The sequence below is a fragment of the Hemibagrus wyckioides genome, linkage group LG21 (assembly GCF_019097595.1).
Source record: "Hemibagrus wyckioides isolate EC202008001 linkage group LG21, SWU_Hwy_1.0, whole genome shotgun sequence".
Taxonomy (NCBI): domain Eukaryota; kingdom Metazoa; phylum Chordata; class Actinopteri; order Siluriformes; family Bagridae; genus Hemibagrus; species Hemibagrus wyckioides.
The window spans coordinates 7,396,389-7,422,894 of record NC_080730.1 but is presented as its reverse complement, the minus strand read 5'-3'; the positions used below and the strand labels follow the sequence as shown (position 1 = coordinate 7,422,894).

At 37.4% G+C, this 26,506-nt stretch overlaps 1 protein-coding gene across 7 annotated transcripts in view; it reads left to right on the top strand.

Annotated features, from left to right (window-relative positions):
- dock3 (dedicator of cytokinesis 3) overlaps nt 1–26,506 on the top strand; it is a 218,800-nt gene that overhangs the window by 140,481 nt on the left and 51,813 nt on the right. For all 7 annotated transcript variants that reach the window (XM_058373970.1, XM_058373975.1, XM_058373974.1 and 4 more), the window contains 6 exons: nt 2,260–2,414; nt 10,338–10,419; nt 10,895–10,955; nt 12,709–12,856; nt 17,722–17,810; nt 24,635–24,760. In XM_058373970.1, the coding sequence (XP_058229953.1) occupies nt 2,260–2,414; nt 10,338–10,419; nt 10,895–10,955; nt 12,709–12,856; nt 17,722–17,810; nt 24,635–24,760 (661 nt within the window). The remainder of the gene's footprint in view (nt 1–2,259; nt 2,415–10,337; nt 10,420–10,894; nt 10,956–12,708; nt 12,857–17,721; nt 17,811–24,634; nt 24,761–26,506) is intronic.

Below are 26,506 nucleotides of genomic sequence, written 5' to 3'. Positions count from 1 at the left end.
ATAGCAACAAATATTTAAAAAAATATATATTTTTTTAAAAAATCCCGGGTAATAAACTACAATTAGTAAGAGAGATTTTTGTTTTTGAAAAAAGAAAAATGAGTTTAAAAATAAATGTGATTTTCTGAATTTCCACACTAGATAGTGAGGTTTATAAGGTTTAAAAATGAATTTGTGCATTTTAATGCACAACATGAGACCAAAACTAGTGGGTGGAGCTTAAGTCTTCTTTAAATTTCACGTTTATTTTATTTTTATAGTCTAAAAGCGTTACAGATGCGGTTTATTCAAACATCTTGATTGAAGTAACCAAAATCTGCATTTATTCTTCACTTTAAGTGATGACACAGCATGTTAGAAATGTAAACGTGTTTCTGTTTATTAAGCTAAATATGCAGTTTTTTTTTTAAAGAAAGACTCTATTCGATCTACATATCAAAATAATTTTCTAATTTTTGAACAGGGTAAACTGTGTAATATACCAAAGTACACCATTAGACTTTAAAAACAGACAATTTAAAAATAAAAACAGTATGCAATTGTTTTCTCTGCGCAGGACCAAAATCATTAGAGGACAGTCTCAGAAGGACAAACACTGTCCAAAACGGCTGCCTACATAAGCATCCTACGCCTGAAAGCAACACAGGGGAGGAATACAGATTCAGTCCCCTTGACAATAGTTTGCGTGTTGAATATTACAATGTCCTCTATAACAAATGACAGAAACAGATGAAGAAGAAGCCAGATTAAATTTTCTCATACTGTACGGAATATTTGTGACATGTGACAGTTTATGTCTGAAATCTGTGCTTTTATAGAAGCTGTGTATTTTAATTGTGTAATCAATTCGTATGCTATTACTTTATATATTCCACTATCTCAGTTTGTATGGTTTATGGAGGAAAAATGCATATTAACAAAGAAATACTGTACTGCATATCTAATATATAATGTGCTTGTAAAACAGAAAGAAAATATCAAGATCCAAATTTGATAGTCGGAAAAAAAATGGACAATTGTAACTCTAACATTAAATGCTAAAATAAAAAATAAACAAAAAAACATTATATTTTTAATACAAAAACATTTTAGATTAACATATTACAGTCAAAAAGTCATCTACAGTCAAGTTACACCAGAAATATTCTCATGACTGATTTCCTTTTTATTCCACTATTTTATTTTATTTTATTTTTAATTTAGTGTAATGTAATTTAATTTAATTACATTTTTCTTTTCTTTACTTTTTTATTTTTCATTCATTCATTTTCATTTTTATTTATCTATCTATCTATCTATCTATCTATCTATCTATCTATCTATCTATCTATCTATCTATCTATTAAATTAACAAAAAATCTATCTGTATATTTATGTAATAAAAGAAAATTACAATAATTAAGTCTATCTATCTATCTATCTATCTATCTATCTATCTATCTATCTATCTATCTATCTATCTATCTATCTATCTATCTATCTATCTATCTACATACAAGCACACAAATGGTTGGATTTTATATTGGTTTTGGATTTGACATTAACCTACAACTTAAATGGATTTAATTGCCATTATATGTAACAAATCTACACAAAGAGCCAATAATAATGAAATGTGTATGTGTGGTTGGGGTGAATATAGATAAAAATGCTAAAAGTTGCATAGTTTAATAATTTACCCCAGTAATGTTAAATAGCTCTGCTGCACTCAGTTTCCACCGACCATCACAATCAATTGAATGGAATCAACATGGATGCAATAAAATTGTCAAATAATTTTAGTTTACATTCCTCTCTATACACCTATAACAAAGTACACCTAAGTTTCTTACACCTAAAATTAACAGAAATAGCATTACGAAGTAAGTTTAGAAAGAACATTCTTGGAAAAAAGTTCTGGGAAAATATTAGCCAGCATTTAGTTATTAAAAGAAATTCCAATCTTTGACCATCCCATAGAGTGTCATTAAATCCTTTATTAAAAAACTGGAAAGAATAATGCACCATCTTCACTAAAAGTCAGGAGACGTGGTAAGGAGGGCATGAGTCCTGCACCAAGAAGCAGACAAGCTTTGGTAAACAATTTGCAAACTTTAATACTGTGAGATATTTTCGTGTAAATTCATGACCTCTTTTTTTATCCAGTTAGGTTCATTTCAGTTCCATGTTGTAACACAAAACATAGAAAACAAAAATGTTCAAAGTAGGAGGAATACTGTTTAATTTTTATTGAATAACGCTTTTGTCTTATTTTTCAAGGGGGACAGCATGCGGCAGCGTCATGGTGATCCGTGTCGGGTTCCCGTCCCTCACCACTTGTTTGTCAATCTCAAGAGCTTTACCTACAACACCATAGGAGAAGACACGGACATTTTCTTTTCCCTCTATGACCTGCGAGAAGGCAAACACATAAGGTGAGGACCTTTGTGAGAAGTCCTGTCCTAAGAAAGATAAAATAATAATGAGTGTTCAGTCCATAAACATTTACTGATTATTCACTTATTTGTAACTTACAGTATATGATTGCAAGGAACCCGAAACTTTCAGTTTAGATTCTACTTCCTGCATGAGCCCGTTTTCAGTCCTTACGGCATGTTATTGTAAGTAACTAGTAAGGAAATTTGATTTATAAAGCACATTTTAACAACAACTGCCTAAAGTGCTGTACATAAATAAGAAAGAAATTGAGCCTTGAAATACATACAAGAGCCGGAGAGATTACGAATAATAATAAGAGATTAAAATAGTAATAATAATTCTAATAATTTTAATAATAATAAACAAAGAAATGCAAAAAATAAATACATAAATAAATTCATACGTATAATAAATATGAAAATAAGCCAGAAGATTAATAGTGTACATTAATCCATGCTAATATGTTATTAATCCAGCTAATATGTTAGCACTAATGTCAGTTATAGCATTAGTTGTAAGGCTAAAACCTAATGTCTATAAACAGCTATTAGGATTTAGGGTATTGCACTATATAACGTTCAACTGAAAAAGCGAGCAGGCAAAACACAACAGCACACACTGTTCAATTAGTACAAATAAAGCAAAAGGTTTTATTTAGTGCTTGTTTGTTTAAACAAAAGGGTTACCAATTCATTTAAGCTAAAAAACACCAAACTTACATTTGTACTTTGATCATTTGACAGTTTCTCCAACAAATGCATTTTAGGAAATGTTCACACCCCCAGTGTATATTTCATATGCAATTTCTTAGTCACTGCTGATCATGTGTTACAGATGTCTCAGCAAAGCAGGCAGCTGGCAGTCAAATCTAGGATGTGTTTCATTCTGTGTAATCATCTGACATAACAGTCACTGATCGACTGCATGGAGACCCAAATAAAACTTTCTCTTTGCACTTATAGCTAGAAACATTTATGGTGGAATGGCCTTGTAGAATTCAATTCAGTTCTATACAATTTATTTGTATAGCACTTTTAACAATGGACATTGTCTCAAAGCAGCTTTACAGAAGTATAGAAACAAGTTTAGAGCCTGAGGCAACGATGGCAAGAAAAAACTCCCTGAGATGATATGAAGAAGAAACCTTAAAAGAGGAACCAGGCTCAGAAGGGCTAAAAGGCTAGAAGACTTAATCAATGCACAAAATAACATTCTACATATGCTGTATCTCCATCATTGAACATTTGAAGGCTTCAACATGGAGGATTTGGTGTTGATTCTATAATGAACTCAGATGTTGAGCTAATTTATGAGTTGTTCAGGAGCTCCTGGATGACTCCATGACTCCAACTGACTGTATATGACTGTAGAAAGGACATACAGTGTTTATGGTAATTCACACTCTCCGGTGTAACCCAAATGAGAATGGGTTCCCTTTTGAGTCTGGTTCCTCTCAAGGTTTCTTCCTCTTAGCATTTAAGGGAGTTTTTACTTGCTAGAGTTGCCTCAGGCTTGCTCATTTGGGAATTATGGATTAATACAAATAAATTTAAATAAGTCTAACATTAACCTTGAACTTTTTGTCTAACATTAAACTTGAACTTTTTGCACTATATTTCTTATGTTCTGTAAAGTTGCTTTGAGACAATGCCCATTGTTAAAAGCGTTATACAAATAAAATTGAATTGAATTGAATTGAAATTGAAAGACTCCTCCAGTTGAATACGTCTCAACTTTTGCCTCAAGCTATGCCCAAAATCTGCAGACTAGGAAGCAGCAATATAGACTTGTGAACTGTGATTATAACATGGGTAAAAAAAATCAAGTTAAACTTTATAACTTTACTCTTAACCCTAGATTATGTAGAAATAATAATAAAATAATAATAATAATAAAAGTGATCAAATGTATGCAGTGGTTGTCAGAATACTTGCTTGTATTAATTATAAGGTACAATGCAGGTCCATATCCTATTACCTTCTAATTTTGTCAGATTCTTTTTCTAGATTCTTGATTATTTGGTATCTCTGTGGACTCTCTTATATCACTTCTTTCCCACTACATTGCTTAGTGGACAATTCCCGCAGTCCTTGGACCATGTCAGAATGCTGCGTTATCTGTTTTGAGGCTTGAGACATCTTTTACACAACCCAATGACAAGATTTGAATAGCAACAACCAGGTGTAGGTCATCTGCCGAAGGGAAAAAAAAGAAAAGAAATGGTACGCGTACCCAGACTTTGGCTAACAGTTTGGGAAAACTTGTTGTCACAAATGTCCTTGCCCCTAGAGGCTTGGCAGAATGGGAAGAGGAAATGAATATCAGCTGGGAAAGCAATCATTATTTTCCTCCATGCTGTCACAGCTAGAAACACCCTCACAGGAATTCTGGCAACTATAGTGCCCACAAGCTCCATAAGAGTAATTATATATTATTCTGTCTAATTTCATCTTTGCTGAATTTGGGAATAACTTTTTAGAAGTTTGCATGGATGAGTTGTTTCAAAATGACTGATTTACTAACTCTGGATTGATAAATTTACTGTAGACATGTCAAAAATGGTTATGCCATTCACTTTTGATGCTAAGGATTCTCTGCACAACCTCAGTTCTCTTGCTTAAAAGACCCTCAAATATGACTTTGTCTGAAGTAAAAAGACACACACAGAGAAATGTAGATGCTTGCCGAAGGCTTCCAGAACCTTGCTGCGAGTCTCCTGTGAGAGTTTCCACTGCTAAGATGAACTTGATCTGTTACTACCGAGACATCACACTCCCATTTCTCTCTTTATGTCTCACTCTCTTGGTCTGTCTTAATCTATTCACTTAGTGAGCCTTAGGCGGCGTTACGGCAAACTTTCCCGGTGTATGTTTAGCTTTGCTTCTCTTTCCTGCTTTTGAAACCCACATATTGTATGCAAGCTGCGTATCAAGTCATATCAAAAGAAGCATAATATTTTCACCAAAATTATTACCAGGATTTTTCTAACCAGCCCTTGAAGATGGGTGAAAGAAATTTGACAGCCTGCTTTGTATATCGCAAACATTTTGAATTTTGGAATGTTTTGTGTAACATTACATAAGTCTCACCAGTCTAATGCTAGCCAAATAATTATTCACAGCATCTTGGCCTCTCTCTCTCACTCTCGCTCTCTCGCTCTCACTTTCTGTCCACCCACTCATCTGAGTCTTGACGGTCCGTTAATGGTCCTGCAGCCTCCCACTTGAAAGCTGTCCACTGCTCCCTTCCAGGGTCAGCCCAAAATTGTATTACATCTCATTACAATTATGCAAAGATAAGCCTGATGGTTTATTGGAGTGTCATGAAAAGTGTAACCTTTTAAATCAGAGCCTTTCACTGCAGACCTGGAAATCAGTCTTTCAATAATTCCTTCACAATAAATCCAGCTGAATGTGAGAATTATTAACTGCTGTTGAGAACTATTGAAAACTCTCCTCATGAAGGTATTATAGTAAATGTAGGATGCCGTTTTATCTCTTCTATTCCCTCTCCACACATTAACCACAACATCTGGCCCAGCCTGGCCCCCTGTGGCTTTCTGAATGGTCCTGCTGTGTCTTATTCATTAGACATCCCTCCTGATTTCCTGCAAAATAATACAGCTGTTTTGTCAGTAACGCTCGAGGACTTAGATGAGGCTTTGATGGAACTCTCAAAAAGACATTTGAAATCCTCTCTATTTGTCAGTATGCTTTTGTCAGTTGGTGGCACCATGGGGCAGCATATAGCGTTAATGCCACCGAGCTCCCAGTTTGGAGATACTGAGCTCCAATTACTGCCTGCGAAGAGTTTTTCATGTTCTTCCAGCGTCTTTGTGGATTTTCCTAGAGTGCTCCGGTTTCCTACTAACAAGCCGGTAGGTGGATTTACTAGTTGTCTCCTCCAGGCTGTATTCCTGCCTTGTAGCCAGTGTTCCAAGGGTAGGATCAGTAGTGATCCTGACCAAAATAAAATGACCACTGAAGATGAATGAATAGCTGTCTAGTATCTACTGCAGACAGATAGTTCCTGCTTTCTTTTAACACATGTTCAGGGTAGACAACATGGTGGCACTGTCAGCAAGACTGAAGCCCCAGTCTTCCAGCATGTTCATTCTAAGATTGTGTTACTTTAATTCTTCCTGTGGCTGTATAGATTTCCTTTTGGTTTTCCACCTTCTAAAACATGCATTTGGTTGAATTAATTATGCTAAATCACCCCTAGGTGTGAATGTGTGTTCTTGGCACCAGAGTGTATTCCTGCTCACATTCAGTGTTCACAGCTTTGACTCCACCAGGACCATGAACAAGTGGTTACTTAAGATTTAGAATGAATGAATGAATGAATGAATAGGTTCAGTATGTGTCTCAAAGTTTATGGAGACTGTCTTGAGAAGCATAGTATGATATAGGCTTAAGACTGTTTTACAGATAATATAGTTTGGACTACAAGCCTGCAACAATGAAAAACAATTTGGACGGCATAAAAAAATAGATGAACAGCATACCTTTTCAATAAACTTTTTTCAGTTTTCAGCTGCCAAGAACTTGTTGTACATTTCCTTTCAGTGATTCACTGTCTTTGGAACTTGTGATTATGTGAACTGTGATTACATAACTGAAAAACTCATTTCATCCCCCAGTACTTGATTGAGTTATTATTTCATACACCCATGCTTATTCCTTTCCCTTTTTGTCAATCCTTAGCCAGTGAAGTACCTGAGCATACCGCTTATCACTAACCAGATCAGTCATCAACCTTATAGCCTATTGCCATTTGTGTAACTCCACAAATTCCTACACAACACCTTTCAGATGCACTAACAATAGTCAGATCTGCCCTTGAATTGAACAAAGCCAAAGAAACACTTCTTTGTGAACAATGAAAGGTTTTAATGACTACCTGTCATTGCTTGCGAAGGACAATGTTGTTTCCTCAAGTGAAGGCTGATGTTGCTTTTCTGCAAACTGATTGGATATTCTTGGCAGGGGAGCTTGTCAAATCAGCTAGTCAACGAGTGTGCAATGATGTGTATTCCCATGCTGGTGAGCATACACACATGGACAACTGAAAAGACATGTCTCAGGGATTCAGCTATATCAAGTTCACTTTCATGCAGTTTGGCTTGTGAAAGCCGGAGACAAGTGGGCATATACAAATAGTCCTTAATGCATAGTCCTTTGTGTGTCCTCAGGCATAGCTGGGTTCAAAACAGAAAAGGTTATCCCAGGCAAACACACATAAATATAAAGCCATGACTAATGATAAACAGGAATTAGAAACTATAATTAAGACAAATGAACTACTTAAATAGTAAGAAGCCGCAAGGAAAGAAAAACAAGAATTAGAAGTCAGAAGATGAACAGGAGACTTAATCACATAGAACTGAGCAATTAATGGCCCACCAGTGGCTCTCTGAAAATCCCAGGATTTGAACTGGAAGTTTTTCAAACACTAGCTTAGAATCTTAACTAGCCAGCTACCACTGACCTCTGTGAGTGTCTAGGAGTCCCTGTTTATCTCAAATCCCTTCTGCACATGTATTTTCAAGTAAGAGAGATAAACCACTGCACACAAAAGCACTTGAGTATCTAGCTTATAATTCTAAGCATGCTGGAGAGCGGCAAATGGAAATCATGAGAGGCACCCACCAGTTTTACTCAATCTCTGTTTCAGTGATGAATGCACAGAGTGTTGGCTGGGGTAAATTTCTGGGAAATTAGGAAGCTTGATAACAAACATTAACCGAAATGGAAAACAGGAAACAAAACAAAGAAAAAAGACCAAGAAAGACAACATTGGTGGAGACAATGTTATATCTAGAACCGAAAAGTGTTAAGGTTGCCCTGGCTGGAGGATTTCTGAGTAGAAGATAAGAACCCTTTGGAAGATAAGAACCCTTAATATAGAGAGAATTAATGAATAACATGCAGCAATGGTTAGGGATGTATTGCATTTGTAATGTAAAGACTGACGGAAGGCAGTGGTGGTTGAAATTGTTAAGGTGCTGGGATATAGAATGGAAGGTCTGGGTCTGGGGAAGGTCAGTGCTAGGCCCTTGAAAAAGGCCCTTAACCCTTTACTGGTCCAGGGGCACTGTGTCACAGCTCCAGGACAACCATTGTCCAATGAAATGGACAAGTCAATGACAAGTGAGGTCCATAAAGCGATGGTTTGCCAAGGTTGGAATGGGAGAAATTGAGTGGCCTACACAGACCATTAATCTTAACCCCAGCGATCACCGCTTGCATGATTTGGAATGCCAACTGGCCAGCAAGCCTTCTCGCTTAACGTGAGTGCCTGACCTCACTATGCTCTTGTGGGTAAGGTCCCCACAGCCTTGTCCCAAAATCTAGTGGAAAGCCACAGAACACTGGGATCTGTTATAGAGGTGAAGGAGAAGTAATGTTTTTGTAATTGGATTGCATTTACAGCATTTGGCAGACACCCTTATCTTACATTTATCTCATTTATACAACAGAGAAATTGGGAGTTAAGAGCCTTTTTCAGGGACCCAGTAGTGACAGCCTGGTGGTGCTGAGATTTAAATTTACAACCTTACAAACAGTAGTCCAGCATCTGACCACTGAGCTACCACATCCCTTTTTGTGCTTTTTAGAAACACATAAGGGTGCATCGGTCAGGTGTCTAGATACTACATAATATGCTTATGATGTCCATGTAGGCCATATATTTCATAATCAAGATAAATACATGTGTAAGACATGAGAACAACCTGGAAATATAAAATCAATGCTCAGGAAAGTATGATTGAATTATCAAGACTTTGCAAAGGCTAAAAAACCACAAACACAAAAAGAATGATTAGTGACAGACCAAGGTTGGGACAGAAGCAGAGACAGGACTAAAAACAAAACAAAGGCATATAGTATAAGCATAAGCAATGCCCACATTGCTGGGAACTGTGAGGAAGTAACTAGTTAGGGACTTGTTTGTATAATGCTCCAGTAAGAAATGTGGTATTATTTTTAGTTATTACCTTTACAGCAATAGTCATAATGATGGACTTTGTTTAAAAAGGACAGGTTATCTGCATATTTAGCCAATTGGATAATATTGCTATATTAAAGCTGTCAAGTGCAAGAAATGGCTTGAAAGCATGCTACATTAAATGATTATACACCAGCTTGAAACTTCATTCTTTTGGACATTAGAGCTACAGTAAAGGAATTGCATGTGGACCAGTATTGAAATGAGTACCAGTACCAGGCTCCAGTATATGAAATGTGAGATTCATATTTAAAATATCTGAAATATCAGGTTTAACTTCTAGAATACTGAAAATGTTATAGCCTATTGCACAGTGAAGTTCATTTGAGTCGACTGTGTGCGAAAGCAGGTGTGAACGGGGCCAGAGAGACAAATGGAAGGCGCTACTCTAAATGACTTTTTTTCTTTCGAAGAAATTTGTCTTCATCCAGTGCAGCATCTGACTGGTCAGCCTATTTTTCTATCAGCCAAGCCTCAGGTAGACTACATTCCTCTTGTCTGTCTTCCTCCCACAAACTCTCATAACCCTGACACCCTGCTTCCATTAGGCTGGGCTGTGGACGACAGGAAGTATTCTCTTAGATCTGATTAAAGATTCCCACTTCTCTTTCATTCTCCCCCTGTCATCGCTCTGTCTCACCATCCTGACTTTCCCAGACCTCCTGTGGGAAACGAGAGGAGAACGAGGCACGTTATTAACCACCTACCTCCTCTTTAGTCTCAGCTCCTTGCGCGAGCGAGATGCTACGGTGTCAGAGCGTCTGCAGGAGGCCGTCTTTAATTGACATTATGTAGAGCCGTTTGTATTAAGGAACAGCGGGACTTATTGAGTTGTTAAGAACCGAGCCACGAGGAATCGTAGGCAAATGATTTCAAGGTGAATTTAATCATGTGCTGTTTTGTTGCAGTGAGAAGTTCATGGTGAGGCTCAACAAAAACGGAGGCCCAAAGAACCCGGAAAAAATCGACCGGCTCTGTGCACTGTTTACGGTAAAAAAAAAAAAAAAAATACTGAGCAGGGTTTCTATTTTTCATCCAGCTTGTTTTTTTATTTTTTTTGGGGGGGGGTTGGGTAAAATCAGATTAGTTACTGAATAAGACAATCGTAAGGCTTAATAATGCAATGTAGCTTAGTAACACAACACACAATAATGTGAGTAGTAGTTGGTAGTAAGAAACATTTATGATATAATCAGCCGTCATTAGATGTTTTTCAGTTTGTATTTTCTATTAAAAAATGTTGGGTTTTGCAAAACATCTGGATGGAAACCAGCCTCATACTTATCACCATGGCTATGATACAGAACATTAAGCTCACATTATATCCAGTAGTCATTAGTAAATTAACACTTACATTTACATCAGATTTAATACACAACGAGTACGAGGCTGATTGAAGGTGTGTTGATTACGCTGAACACAAGTCTCTCTCTCTCTCTCTCTCTCTCTCTCTGTATCTCTACAGGACCTGAGCAATAAGGATATGAAACGAGACCTATACATTGTTGCTCAGGTGATCAGGACTGGTAAGTAGACCTGGAACGTTCTAGAATATTGCCCCTATAAAGCAAAAGAAAAAAATTCTGCTCCTTTCCCCCTCATGTGAACTTCTTTCGCTTTGAGCTGAATGTTGAATGTGCTCCAGTTTTTTTCTTTTCTTTTCTTTTTTTTTTTTGCACTTCACCTGCTATGGAATTCGCATCACAAGTGCTGTTATGTAACAGCATCATTGTGCAATTGGGCTCAGTACGGTGCAAAGGGAACAGTACAATCAGAAGAATGCAGCCATTTGCACAGTATGTGTATTGCTGTGTTTTACATTATCAGGAGATTTCAACTGTTAGAGCTGATTAGCTGTCTGATATCAATCAGTAACAATGACAAGGAATGATGTCACTCTTTATTCTCTGGATGGTGTTTCCACATAATTATTATCTTTCTTTCTTTCTTTCTTTCTTTCTTTCTTTCTTTCTTTCTTTCTTTCTTTCTTTCTTTCTTCCTCCCCTCCCACCTTTCTTTCTTTCTTTCTTCCTCCCCTCCCTCCTTCCCTTTCTTTCTTTCTTTCTTTCTTTCTTCCTCCCCTCCCTCCTTCCCTTTCTTTCTTTCTTTCTTTCTTTCTTTCTTTCTTTCTTTCTTTCTTTCTTTCTTTCTTTCCCTCCCACCTTTCTTTCTTTCTTTCTTTCTTTCTTTCTTTCTTTCTTTCTTTCTTTCTTTCTTTCTTTCTTTCTTTCTTTCTTTCTCCCTACCTCCCTCCCTCTTTCTTTCTTTCGTTCTTTCTTTCTTTCCCTCCCACCTTTCTTTCTTTCTTTCTTTCTTTTTCTTTCTTTCTTTCTTTCTTCCTCCCCTCCCTCCTTCCCTTTCTTTCTTTCTTTCTTTCTTTCTTTCTTTCTTTTTTAGTACACTCCTTCTAATACATTATCACTCTCTAATAACCATCAATTCAATAATTTGGTGTTCACGTTACATTTAAATGCAGTTCCAAAAAACACTGTGATTTCATATATTAATGACTTGAAAGAAAGCAAATCCATAAATCAAGACATTCCACATCGTCAAACAAGATGGTGCCGTATAACACTGGAGCATTACTGGGAGATTTAGTGTACACGACACTTAGGGAGCTTTCTAGGGAGCTCTGTGTGAGCTTCGCCTTTTATAGAGATTTGTGGACATAACTAAATGGAAATCAACTGTGCCGTGAATACGCTTGGTAATATGTGGGTGAATGGCATATATCAGGATCCGCATGTGACTAGAAAGAAATTTAACCTTAACAAATGTTTTGTGAATCTGTTTGGTTTGGTCTACAGAAACATTTACACACAAATGTACTAGAAGACTGATAACTGAAGCCTAGTGGCCTAGATGTTTTTGTCAGGATTGCTACGCTTTTGATCAATTAACTTACATGTACGTTGTGTTAAAGTGAAACTGTTTCATAGATGCTCTCATTACATAATTATGTTTAATATCAGTCATTTTGGACTTCTGCCCATGATTTTTTAAATCTTTACTTCTGCCAAAGTAGGGACTTCATTAGTCTAGCAGGAGGCTTTACACTGTTAGTTTGCAGCGTAGCTTCAATCAACTGGAATTCTCCAGCCTGCAATCAAGATGTGTTAGATCATAGAAAGTTCTAGACAGCTCAGATTCAGCTCAGGTTCATTGCTTCTCATTTAAGTTCCTGTTGCTGAACATTACTTCCCGACTCCATACCGCAGCGACTAATGGTATCATCCATTTCCATGTGTAGATGTTGACAGTGCTTTCTGCGCACAGGTCGAATGCTGCTGAACGACTCGAAGAAGGGCCCTCCACACGTGCACTACCGACGCCCGTACGGATGCGCCGTGCTCGCTATGAGCGATGTGCTCCACACCATCTTAGAGCTGAAGGAGGAGAAAGACTTCGTGCTCAAAGTTTACACGTGAGTGTCGAGCACATGTGTTTTTAAAATGCATGGTTGATGCTAGAGAGGACCCATTAGTGATTGATGATGTACTTAGAGCACTGACTTTGTGTGCAGAGTGCAAATGTGCAATTACTAATGCATTGAGTTATTGCATGGAGATGTTCCGTCTCACTCAATTCCGTCAGTGTGATAAGCTCTGCCTCCTTCACGCAATTATGCCACGTGATATATCTCTGAAAATCTTCTGCAGGTACGCAATATATCAGATTCCTGTATGCATGTCAATTTTCTATATAAACCACACTAACTGGACCCTGGCTAGTCCTTTCCAGATAAGAGTGGACATGGCTGGATTAGACCATAGACAAAATTTCTCATTCTAGGAGGTCTTGATTTAGAGCTTTCAAGTTAATCATTTCCAACCCTCTGGAAATCAAAACACAGTTGGTTGGTTTCACTGGAGCTCCTGACATTCTAACCAGTTGCATCATCTAATAAGACACAAAATCTGACTTTCCATTTGGATCTTCACAATTTTAACACATTACCATCCAAACAACCAAGGGTAATGGTTGTGATACTTCCAGGAACTGATAATGTTATAGAATACAACTAAAATAAAAGAATACAAATCTTTCATTCTTATTCGAAAGCCTATGGCTTCCCACCTGATATTCATTGTGTGTTTGTTCTTTGGCAAAACACAATGGAGCAAAACACAAAGCTTATACTCTGTAGAAGCTTTGCACCTCAAACCCAATGTTTCTAAAATTCCGCCTACGTAATAGAGGTTTCACTTGCAGCTCCTTCTATCACAGACTTTCATTTCGTTTGTGCGCACCGACGCCGGCTCGGTTGTTGTCTGGGGAAGGGGAAAAAATGGGGGAGAACCGAACAACACCCAGGAAATCGTGTGATAGACTAGCAATCACTTTGACAGGTAATCATGTGGTATCAAAGCCCTGAGCTTATGTTTCTGCAAGTGTGAAAGACGAAAAAAAGTGTGTTTTTTTTCCCCTTTCGGCGCCAGGGAGCGTTTGGCGTTGAATATATAGCATTGAACCTCCAGTAACAAACAAACATGGTCTATAGAGTATGAGGACAAAAAATGAAATAAAAAGCATTTTAGATGCTTGAAAATATACATTACAAACATCCATAAGGTTTTATTATCTATCTCCATTATCTATTAATTATCTATCCCCACATAGGTGGAGTCATTTTCTGGTGCATAAGCTAGAGAAAAAGAAAAAAAATCACACTTAATGATAAGAACTCTGGCGGTCACAACTCGTTAGCCTCTCTGATTGAATTAGCTTGCCGTAGTGGGTTAAGTCATTTCCAGCCACCATCCTGAACACGACGTGTCAGACGTGATCATTTTCAGAAAGAGCACCCTCGAACTTTCCGATCAGTGATGCCCCTTCAACCCTTTCATACCCTTCATGTGCATTATCACTGCTGTAGTGGCACAATTAGGGCTGGAGACCCGAAGTGTCAAGCTCATTAGGCTGTTTTGGAAGTCTGTAATTGCGAGCTTGAGGCTGTCTGACAGTTATTTCACTCTTTCACATGAAACAATCCCTCCCTTTTGTGTACACTTATCTACAAGAATGAGATGTAGAGAGCAGAGTAGACGGCAATATTAAAGGATTCTGTGCATGAGGTTAATATTTATGGTGGTTGCATGATACTTTAATAGCTATGGCTGTAAATTAAAAAGGTAGACTCCATATCCATATCTTGAGCTTGGTGCATGAAATCTGAGCATTCAGTTGATTGCACTCTGGACTATATGTGCTTGTACTGTATGGATGCATGAAAGAGAACGAGAGGGAGGGTGAATGAGCCGGTTAGAGATGTACCAGTGTCTAAGTTATGCAGGGACACCTAGTGGTGTAACGGAGTACAGAGCTTGATGCTTGATCGGTCAAGTAACTTTAAAGCACTGTAACATTTTCAACTGAACTTTATAAACAAATAAGCCTGTTTTCAAAGAGCCCAGGGGTTGATATGAAGTTGTAGGGCTGTACCATCTGGTCAAAACTAGCATAATGTGATTCAGTTACAATTATAATGGACAATAATTTGCAAAATATGCTGAAAATGCTGAAGAACACATCATGGATTAATTGATAGATAGGTAGAATCTTGGAAAATTTTGGAAACCCTGGAAAATTGCAGTTTACAGATAATCATAAATACAGTAAGAAAGCACAGTACAAACACAAAACCATGAATTATAATTGGGAAATTGATTCATCAAGCAGTTAATCAAAATGTATTGTTGATTATTATTATTATTATTATTTATAGTAGTAGTAGTAGTAGTTAAGTTTAGTCTAGTATAGCTTTACTAATACATATTTTGTTTATCTGGCCACAAATGACCTAATTGAAACGTCTACCTAATTTGGTATGGACATATCAAAGATTGCCACCTTGTCTGTATTTATTACAGCCACAGATCTTCTGCCATGTCTCAGTAAGTGTGTAAAGACACACTGACCCAGTTTCTGTAAGTGACAGGCCCTTTCCACCTCTGATGCCTGTCTAGTGGTCATAGTGACAACTTGCCAGATGGACTCAGTTTGAGATCCTGCAAAGCCCTTGACCTGGCACTAATACCACTATCACAGGCCATTCAGCATGAAAATCCCTTGGCAGCCATGCTGCCATGCTTGGTGTGACACTTCATTAGCTGCTAGCCCTCAGTTTCTGCTTATTACTTGGATGGTAATTGCTAGCTATATAAACAGTACTTATGAGAGCTGACAGGAGAGCTATGGTAGTGCATTTAACCACTTTGTACAAACATGGTGAGCAGAAAAAGATCTCTGAATGCACAATGTCGAATCAAGAGGCAGATGGGATACCACAGCATAAGGAAACATCGGGTTGCAAGCCAAGACCAGGACTCTGAGACGTCAGTGTGCAAAAACTCACCCAGACATTTTCCAAAATGTCCATGCTGAATTGTTAAATCTCCATTTCTGATGAAATATGCAGATGGTAGCATCATAATTTGGCACCAACAGCATGAACCTGCCTTCTTAATACACAGTGGGTACCATTTAATACCATTTAAGCATCAGGTCTATCTGTGCATTGTCACTAACAATGAGCTTTCCATTTTTTGAAAGAACATAGCATTGACTAAAATCACATTGGAACATTACTCTTGTAATATGAGCCTGATTTTGTAACGTTCTCAAAAAATTGAGAAACTTATTGTTAGAAATTTTATGTTTGGGGAAAAAAAATTATAACCATTCTGCTTTTGAGAATTTAAATGCACAGTTTTGACCAGAATCAGAACAAAGGTCTTAGGTAAAGAGTTGCCTTTCTCTGCATTTCTATAGCGACAAAGTGCTTCCCGACTTGATTTTTCAGTGTAAAGTGCAGTGATTGTCTCCTAGTGCCAAAAGTTAATGATAGCTTTATTATCTTGGCTTGCACCCCTGCCTCTCTACACAAGAACTGAACTTGCTTCTTCTAAGTGCTTGCATCACATAATAGTTACATAATAGTCGCAATGTCAGTAGGCTTAATTGATGGCACTCTTCTCGTTCCACCTGAATACATTTGAATGAAATATAACGTATAAAACACTTATCGCTCTGCGGTTCGGGTTTAAAAGTATAGAAGTGCTTGAGACATGTATTCAGAACAGAAGACACAGACTTAAAGGAGCAGTCAGGGATTTTTTCTTAGAGCCCTCAGCCTACTGTTAGGTGAATTACACTGCAAACTGTACATCAAGTGATAATATCATGTATCTGTTTCTTCTTAGAAGATTGCAATAAACCAAATAAGATCTTTGTATTCTAATGGCAAATAATTTGAATATGTTTTAATAATCTTTTAATTTGAATCTCTAGATCAATATGTATAATAAGAAATAAGTAAAAAAAAAAAAGCATTTTGCTTGACATACTGTGTATGGTTGCGTGTAAGGCACTGGACTACTGATCAGAAAGTTGTTCAAATGCCATGACCACCAAGCTGCCAGTACTGAGCCCTTGAGCAATACCCATAACCCTCAACTGCTCAGTTGTATAAATGAGATAAACATAACGCAGAGTGCCCGAAATCAGAGGCAAATCAGTGCTTGTTCGCGTGAGTGACAATCACGCAGTGTGAATTATCAAAGATGCGATCTGAGAGAATCGCCGATGCCCATGAAATATTTGGCATGCTAAATATCTGGACCTGTCGGGGATTCAAAATCCTGCAGTGTGAAAGGAATTCTGACTGCAAAATACACAATGACCTACAGCCAATGAGAGAGCAAGATACAGGGCAGCAGGCAGTTCGGGGAGGAGTTATAGACCCCAATATCAGCAAGCATGGCTTCAGTTCCGAGAAAGGCTCCTTCTCTGTCTATTTGGACCCAAGAAATGGAGGACAATTCAGTCAAACATTGGCAGGAGCATCCATGTCTCTTTGATGTTTCATCTGAGCTGACTTTTTTCTTTTACCAAAAGCCTTAGTTGATTAGTTATTTTTAATTGTCAGCATCATTTTTGTATCAGATATCAGTTGATATTATCCGATATTATCAGCACCTTAAAAAACGTGACTCTATTATACATCTGGAACATATCCAAGTTCATTCATTATTCCTGGCTCAAATGTTTCAAAATCTATGTCCCTGTCTTCATTTAGGCTAACAGCCTTAGACATCATATTTCAGCTCTTTATTATAAGAGACAGCCTATTTGCAATATTCATTCTCCATTAGAAGGATCGGCTGCTTACATTTCTAGGCTCCAAGGTTGAGTGTTCTGTCTGTTAGAATACTAAAACTCACTCTATCCTCTGTCTGCAGTTTTTGTTTTATAATTGATCGATTCTTTATTCCTCTGTCTTTTCTGCAGATGTAACAATGAGAACGAGTGGTACCAGATTCATGAGAACATCATCCGCAAGTCCAGCACCAAATACACGGCACCCAGCACCAACTATGGTATGGTCAAATTGTGACGATATGAATCAGAGTGTTACGTTTTTATCTCTCTATGTTTAAACTCTCATATTGGGAGACATTACTGCCCAGTAAAGGTTTGTGTTACCCTGTAGCTAATGGCCTAAATTCAGAGCTGATGAACAGATGAGCTGAATCAGGTGTGTTAAATGAGGTGGAATGCTAAACTCTGCAGCATTATGGCTCTATAAGACTGGAATCGTTATCATGATATCCTTATGTTAGCGCACTGACATGAACATTTCTAGACGGTTAAACTTAGAAGCGAAAAATTGCCTTAAAAATGTGAGCAAACTCAACATGAAGGTCAAGGTTGATTAAGTTGCTTTTCAAAAAAGTATCTTTCAAAACTTGAGTTCAAAATCCCAAACTTTTCATGACAATTATAGTTAAAGAAAATAAATAAGTTTACAGAACTTAATCTGGTGGGCTTTCATGTTTTAATGTGTGACCTTCCACACAGGGCTGGGCAATATGAGGATACTTTGATTTATACCTCTGCAGTGATGAATTCTGTGTTCTGATTGGTCAGAAAGTGTCGATGCGTTTTCTATAGCAGCTGCACTGAAAGTAGTTCCGGCTGCAAGGTTTATATTAATGCACTTTTTCTAATCTGGTATTGTTTCTGTGATGACTAATTAATTTTGTTCCCTGAAAACGTATTTAAGAAAATTATATAATAACTGAAAATAATGCACGTCCTAGCCCCCTATATAACACTAATTCCATAATGTGCTTCAATAACTTTTGCAGGAACACCTGTACATTTCCATCTAGCCATAATTCTATAATAATTACAATGATATAGTTATAGTTCCAGTGTGATGCGGCATGATGCACAAGTGGAGTTAGTTATAGTTCTCACTTTTATTATAACCATGATAAACAGTTATTCCCACACCAGCCTCTTCCTCTCTCTCTCTCTCTCTCTCTCAAAACATGCAGCCTGTCATTTTACAAAGGAACCCCAAAAAAGTGAAAACTCCCCTGTCGTTCCTGTCTGACTTTTCTGAGCTGAAAAACTTTGTCTGTTTGACTATTTGAACACCAGAGAATTTCTTCTATAAATATTAAATAAATGTCTCCGAAAAACCTCAAAAATTAGACGGTTACTTTATTAAGCGATATGTTTTTTTTAATCGATTTATTATTAGTGTTATATTATGCTGACTGTCAACTGTACAAGTCCCTGTGTATGACCTGTTATTACAGAAATAATAACGTATTAGAACAAGTATATTAATGTTCATCAAATTGTTTGTGTTTTAGATTGATCTACTGTTCAGCCCGTGCTATTATAAAAATAAATGAACAAAGAAATTAGCGTTCACACATCATCTCACCAATCAGATTCAAACATTTGAGTGTGCTGTACAAATTGTTATGGTATAACAGCAATAAAACACTTTGAGACATGCTGTTAGAGGAAAATAACCAACTCCTGGCTTGAAACTGTAGCTCCTATTTCATGTCAGGCTGCATCACACCACCCCTTTGTTCATTCGTTTCCTTAAAAATTTACAGTGGAACTTCGGCATACAAATGCCCTCCCTTACGGGTTGTTGCCTTATAAATTGTATGCGTCGGTATACGAAGCGTTTTCGGCATATGAATGAACCGAACTGAACTGAACTAAACTGCGTGTACGTCCGGGAGCAGTTCAAAACTTGTTTGTGTCAGTGGAAAGCCAAGTGAGGCCAAGCGAAGCAAGTTTACAAATTTTAAAACTTTTGCAAAGAGTCAACCCACGGTACCAAAGTTGGTATGAGTTTAAAACCTATGTGCTTTCTTTGGGTGTTTTTTTGTTGACAGATTGGTGGCGTGGGTGGTCTGTTCTATTTTCAGCCCAAGCTTTGTGGCATGACTTCCTGTGAGGACCCTTGACGTGGAATGCTTGGCTTGGGTCAGTTCTTTGTAAGCAGCCATACAGTTTAGATACGCTTCGTATTGGTGATATCTTTGAGTGGCTGGAACGGATTATCTGCATTTACAGAAAAATTAGTTTCGCTATACCAATTTTTGCCTTAAGAACTCGCTTCCAGAACGGATTAAACTTGTATGCCGAGGTTCCACTGTACACTCCAGATTTTTTCCATACTTAACAAATAAGACGCAAGTCTAAATAAATGACTGGAAGATGAATCCTGATTTTCTTCTTACAAATGAATCTTTCAGTATTGACAGCTACCATAAACCTTGAACATTTACTCCTCCATGTCTGCTTTAAACGGTGTGTCTAAGAGTGCACTGGATTGAGGTAAAGAAGTGTGTCATGGAGCTAGAGAATGGCAGTGACCGTATTTCACAAGTATGTCATCATCCTCAACTACAACCCTCTCGAAGACAGGGAAGAAAATGGTTCAAAGCTGAAAATGATGCTTTGATGACTCAGTGTTTCTCCTCCTTGGGTACTGAGTCAAGGGAGAAAAATGTTCAGACTCAGAAGTGACAAAAATATTTTAGAACCTTCTTAAATATATACCTGAGCTGCTGTCACTTTACAGAGACGTAGCTCTGCCACGAAGGAATATTTGGTTAGGGCAAATTCAACAAAGCATTTCAAAGTACCATGGCACTCTGGAGCTCACTGTGAGTTCATTATACCAACATTCAAAATGATTAGTACTAGTTAGCTATTTAGCTAGCAAAGCATTTAGCAACCAAAACAATTAGCCACTGCTTATGATTTGAAATAAGGTTCAAAAATAACAAGTGCGAACCAAATGATGTATATTATTTTGCCATTTTTTTCTACACTTTTGAGAGGCACAATTAAACGTGTTTCATTTTTGTTTTTCACTAAGAACAAGATATTTCTTACAATGTGCCTTTTTTTTTATTTACTAAAAAATCTTAAAATCACAGGAACAACAGGATGCAGGATAAGAAGGCACGGTGCATTTAATAAGATCACAATTCAATCCAGAATTAATGTTCAATTTACTAAGACTGTAACAAAGAGCACCTTGTCAAGTAGTCAACAATACAGTTGTTAAAAAGAAAAACAAGGAAGAAGAAGTGCCAGTTCAGTAACTAAGAGACAGTGCCGTAATAGCTTAGGTTTCTTTGTTTAAATGAGCACGCTTGTGTCAGAAGAAGTAAATAAAGTTTCAAGGGCATTAATCCTACTGATCTGCCATTAGAGAATGAGCTACTCCATATAAAAGCATATGATTAAACGGTTTCATTTTTATGAGGTTCTGTAACATTTATAAACTGGCAGTGGCACAGAAGTCCTATTTAATTTCTACTTAAATGTCAAAGTGCTTAAACTCCTTGTTTAGCTTTGTGCACTTGTTTCATATGTAACGTACAACGTTTTTCATGCAGAAATCAGGCTGAAATCCAGACGTTCTATTTCAACTAGCACACAAAAACGTATTTGCTGCTGTGAAATTGTTTGAAATTAAAAACACCTGATATGTATTCTGTTGTTTTGCCAAAATCAGACATTCAGCATCAGTTGGAGTCGCTGAAAGTTATTACTCACTGAAATACTGAATAAGACGGACAAATTGATTAAGTCAAATTTGGCAAATGGCTTGACCAGGGGTGTCTAATCTTATCAGTAAAGGGCCAGCATGGTTGCAGGTTCTCATTCCAACCAAACAGAAGCCACACCTGATTCCACCTGTTTATTCAGTTGATCTTGGCTTTTAGTAGACTCAGGTGTGGCATCTGCTTCGTTGGAATGAAAACCCTACATCCACATTTCATCCACATAAGAGTGGACACCCCTGGGTTAGCCTAATCTATATTAGCTATCTACCATAGACATTTACATTTCTGGCATTTGGCAGATGCCCTTAACCAAAGTGACTTACATTTTATCTCATCTTATACAACTGAGCAATTGAGGGTTAAGGGCTTTGCTCAGGGGTCCAACAGTGACCGGTTGGGTTGACTTGGGATTCGAACTCATAAGCTTCACAGTAGTACAGTGCCTTAACTACTAAAATACCACATTCCTATTATAGCAATTAGAGGTGTAACAATGTCTCAGTAGCATAAAATGCTGTGCATTAGAATGTGACAGAATTAAAAATGGCTAATTATATTTTAAGACATGTCAAGATGGATAAACTTTGGAGTTTAACCTGCTGCCTTAAAAATTTGAGTAAATTCATATAAGCTGTTTCAACTCCATAGTAGTCAAGATAATGGATATGAGTAAAAACGTATAAACTTGCATTCAATATCCAACACTTTCATGACAATTTGAGTTAAAGAGAAGATATATGTTTAGAGAACCTTATCAGACTATTGTGTTTTACAGTGTAGGGAGCATGCTGAAGCACATATCTGTCTGTAGCCCTAGATGTATTTATGAATCCTGTATTCTCTAATACCTAATATCAACCTCTCTCTCTCTCTTTATATATATATATATATATATATATATATATATATATATATATATATATATATGTTGTAATTTCTGGAAACAGCAAGGAAATTGCTGTGTGAACGAGGCAAAGAATTTGTTGTGTGTTTCTTTGTGTGTTAATGTCAGACTCCAGTGTATTGTATCCATATTTGGCACAATGTAATGTTCTGATTCACAACTCACTGACCATCAGCACTGTTTTCTTACACCAGACCTTAAGGATCTTAAGGACCTGCTTACTGCTGAGCACAACCTCTGCTACATTTCCCAAGATATTAGTCCAGTAAGCTTGTATACTAGCATATTGAGTCAGGAAAAAAAAAACTAATTAAAAAAAAATAAAATAAAAATCCTGTTAGTGGTTAGTGTAGGCTTGATTAAAGTATTTTATTACAAGAAGTATTTAATAATGAATATCCTAATTTATTATACATTCCGTTAAATGTATTGTATGATATACAGACATTTTGACCTGTCCAGGGTGTACCCTTGCCTTTCACCCAATGTGCACTGGGATAGACTCCAGCAGATTCCCATGACCCTAATTAGGAATAAAGCGGGTGTAGAAAATGGATGGATGGATATACAGACATTTTATTATGCATTTTATTTATTAATTTGCATTACATCCACAGACAAGCATTCATTTTACAGTGAGGAGAAGGAGCAGCAGTCTGACAGACAAGTGGCTTGACATTTCTGTGAATAAATACACATTTGCTTTGATAAAAATCTATTCCAGAAATCAGTTTCCACCAGCCTTCATCGCATTTTTCTTTAGCTACATGTTTTTCTTCTGTCTGAACGATCGTTTAAAGCAAGCATTTACTCTTCATTAAATGTTTGATAGGATTCTCCAGATGTCCATTTTGTCATGTATCTGCATAGAGTCTTGCTTAAAAATAAGTAAATGTGCCACAAAGATACATTATTTCCTGTACCTCAGAAAAATATCCTCTCATTAAACAAGCTAAACCCCATGAATACAAATGAGGGCAAAATTGCCAATACGTTCAGCTGGGGCTTACTTGTTTCCCGAAAGTGCATCGTTCTAATTATTCAGTGCTCTCGTATAGCTGGTGCTAAGGCCCTGTGGAGCGAAACCAAACCCTGTGTCTCAGCACAATGTGTTCTCGAACAACCACTAGCTCATAGCTCTCTGGGAACTCTGCGAAATGCATAAAAGTTTTAAAGCCGCGCTGTTTGATTACGCTGAGCGTTTGGTGATTTTAAAGATTGAAAGCAGCCCTCAGTCTGAGGATGGACTGAAGCTAGGGTGTAGAGATGAATCATGCCCTCTTCAGCTCCCTTCGGAGATTTAGCTTCAGTCTCATTTTCACATTTGCGGTGTCTGACAGATACAATGTGTTTTAATCTAACACCCTCAATATTTACCACTCAAGAGTCGCCACGTTAGCATGACATTATTCTGAATATGAATTCTGTGACCCATGACCAGCAGTGACATTTCACAAAAACACACAAAAACCTAGTGTATATATTTACAGCAAATTATCTACACAGACCCAGCAGGATTTCGTGGAGGTTTATTTATTTATTTATTTATTTATTTATTTTCTTTGTTTCTTTCTTCTTCTTTTTTCACAATTTGTTGTGTAACTTGTGCTTTTTTGTGTGGGAAAATTACCTGAATTGGTGAAATTGCAGGCACAGGATTATTACTTTCTACACTAAAAAAGGAATATGTGGTCAGTCAAATTTGAGAAACATTTTTTTTAGTGTATGTGTAGCTGTACTTTTGTTTGGCACACATATGCCAAACATGGCATATCTGCAGTAATTTTGAAAAATTGCAACCTCCTCCAAGTCACAGACTTGGTTTCACGTTCAAAATCAAATGGTATTATATTGGCTTGAAATGTGAAAAGGAGGGTGGCAGCATGGTCAGAACTCAACCAGTCAACATCCTGACTGCATCAAATATGAAAGTATTAGTGAGATCAACTGAACTCTACTTTCAGAGCCAATGTGTTAATTGATACAATAGATCATTATAAATAACAAAAACAATAGACGTAACTAAAATGACTGATATGACCGAATTTGAGCTCAACACTTTAAATCATCTTGCCATGAAAGATAAGTAAAGATAGAAACCCCGAATATAAAGTAGGACCGTAGACCTGTAGATTCATCATGCTTCCTCTTTTTTTTCCTCAGGCTACTTTACAACAAAGAAATAGTTGTGAGTCTTTAGAAGACTCTCTTGAGCAGCTGAAATGTTTTGAAGCGTCTGAAGTGCCATGCTTTTATGTATGATTACTGTTCTTGTTTCTTCTCCTGCTCGAGCCTCACATCTCAGTACGCTCTTTTGATCTAAGATTTCAGACTTTCCACAGCACCATAAAGTGTGGTTAACCTCTTCGCTCCATTTCTCTCCTTTTCTGCACACGAACAGGCCTGATCATCTCCCTGCAGCTACTCAGGGGAGAGACAGAAAAGATCCGCAGGGAGAATCCTATGATCTTTAACCGCGGAGTTGCCATCACACGCAAACTCGGCTTCCCTGATGTCATCATGCCAGGTAAGATTTCCACGTCTGGTTGAATTGAACGCAATGAGATTTCAATGACCTTAGACCTCTTAAAATTAAACATAAGTATAAGATTAAAGAATAAATACCCTATTTCAAACCTTCTGGCACAACAGAAAGGCATTCACCCTATCAAATCCCAATGATGCCAAAGCCAACTATGACTAATAGTCCAAGAGGTCACAATTAGCCATGCTCTCTAGGATGGAGTGACAGCATACACTCTCTCTCCTATCAAACACTGTGAAACTAGCCAATCCTGGGGCTCAATTTTGTAGAAGTGGGTGGGTAGCTCTTTCCTCTGAGTGTGTTACACAATCCTGTGATGCAGCATAAGCACCAGTTTGAAAAGATTTGCTTGGTTGGATTGTCTTGGAGGAAGCACATGATAGCCTTCAAGCTCCCTGGACTGGTATCTGTTGTTTGATAGACTGGTGACTGGGAATTATCCAAAACTGAATTAGGAAGAAAATCACACACAATAAAGAATGTGGCATTCTTGTCTAGACAAAATAACAAAAAAAAAAACTTTTTTCACTGCTAAACTACAATATGAATGCAATTGGCTCTCTTCCAGTTGGCTGTGTCTTCAAAACAATATGTAAATTACTGCAAATTTCTGAGAATTTCAGGAAAGTGGTGCCTAATTAAAGACTACAATGCATAAGAGGCAGTGTTCCTTTATGCTACTATCATGGGGTTTTAGCTGAGCTTATTATATTTTTGAAGCATTATTATTTATGATTACTTAATGATAAAATACTAGACAGCTTGCTCTCGCTCATGCAGTCAGCAATTTTGGTGAAATTTAGCTGAATATAGTGTCTTGAAACTTAAAATTCAAACAGCCTTCTGTACCATGTTCCCTCAAATGCCATTCCTCTGAATGCTAGTGCAAGATGTGCCTGGCAGCCAAATAAAAGTGCATTCCTGACCTGATTGGCCGATGTTAGTGGAGTAGTTATTTTACCTCCAGCTATCACAATGTCAGGGGAGCATCTCTGAATATGTTTATAAGACATCTTCTGGATTAAAAATTGCTGACTACCCCTTTAAGTACATTTTGAGCAAAGCAATGAATATGAGTACATATTCAGCTGTTACAGCTGTTGTCAGATTATGCAAATGAAACAGACCACAAATAATACAAGCTTATCACTGTCATTATGCCCAAAGCCTCAGCATGTAATAGAAAAAAGTGAACTGTATTTAAGAAGGAAAAAAGGAATAGAGGGTGATTATTCTGGGATGCTCTCTCTATTCTATACCCAGTGTTTAAATGGAAATGGACCACATTAAGAAGTGCAATCCCTGTGACTCAGCAGCAAGCCCAGGGGGAAGGCACCTATGCTATTATTAAGTCTAACTTTATTTATACCAGTGTGTTTACATCAAGATCTCTGACTCACACCATTTGAGGTCGAAGCACACACACATCCTACTTCCTGCCACAAATCCCCAGATTGAAAAAAAAAAAGGTCCTTCTGACAGGAAACCACTATGTGCTGATTGGACCGAGGCACTCTTTTCCCAAATGTGGGGTCTGTTCCCTTCAAATGGAAGTGGATTGATGGGATATGTGTTTCTCTCAATCTATATTCCCATCAGCACCCTCAATTATGCATGCCCATCTTCTCAAAATTCTTCTTTTGAGCCAGCTAAGGAACTGGCTTTAAATTCCTCCTCTTTATCATCTGAAAGACGGCATTTATAATCATAGCCCAGGCGGTGTTTAAA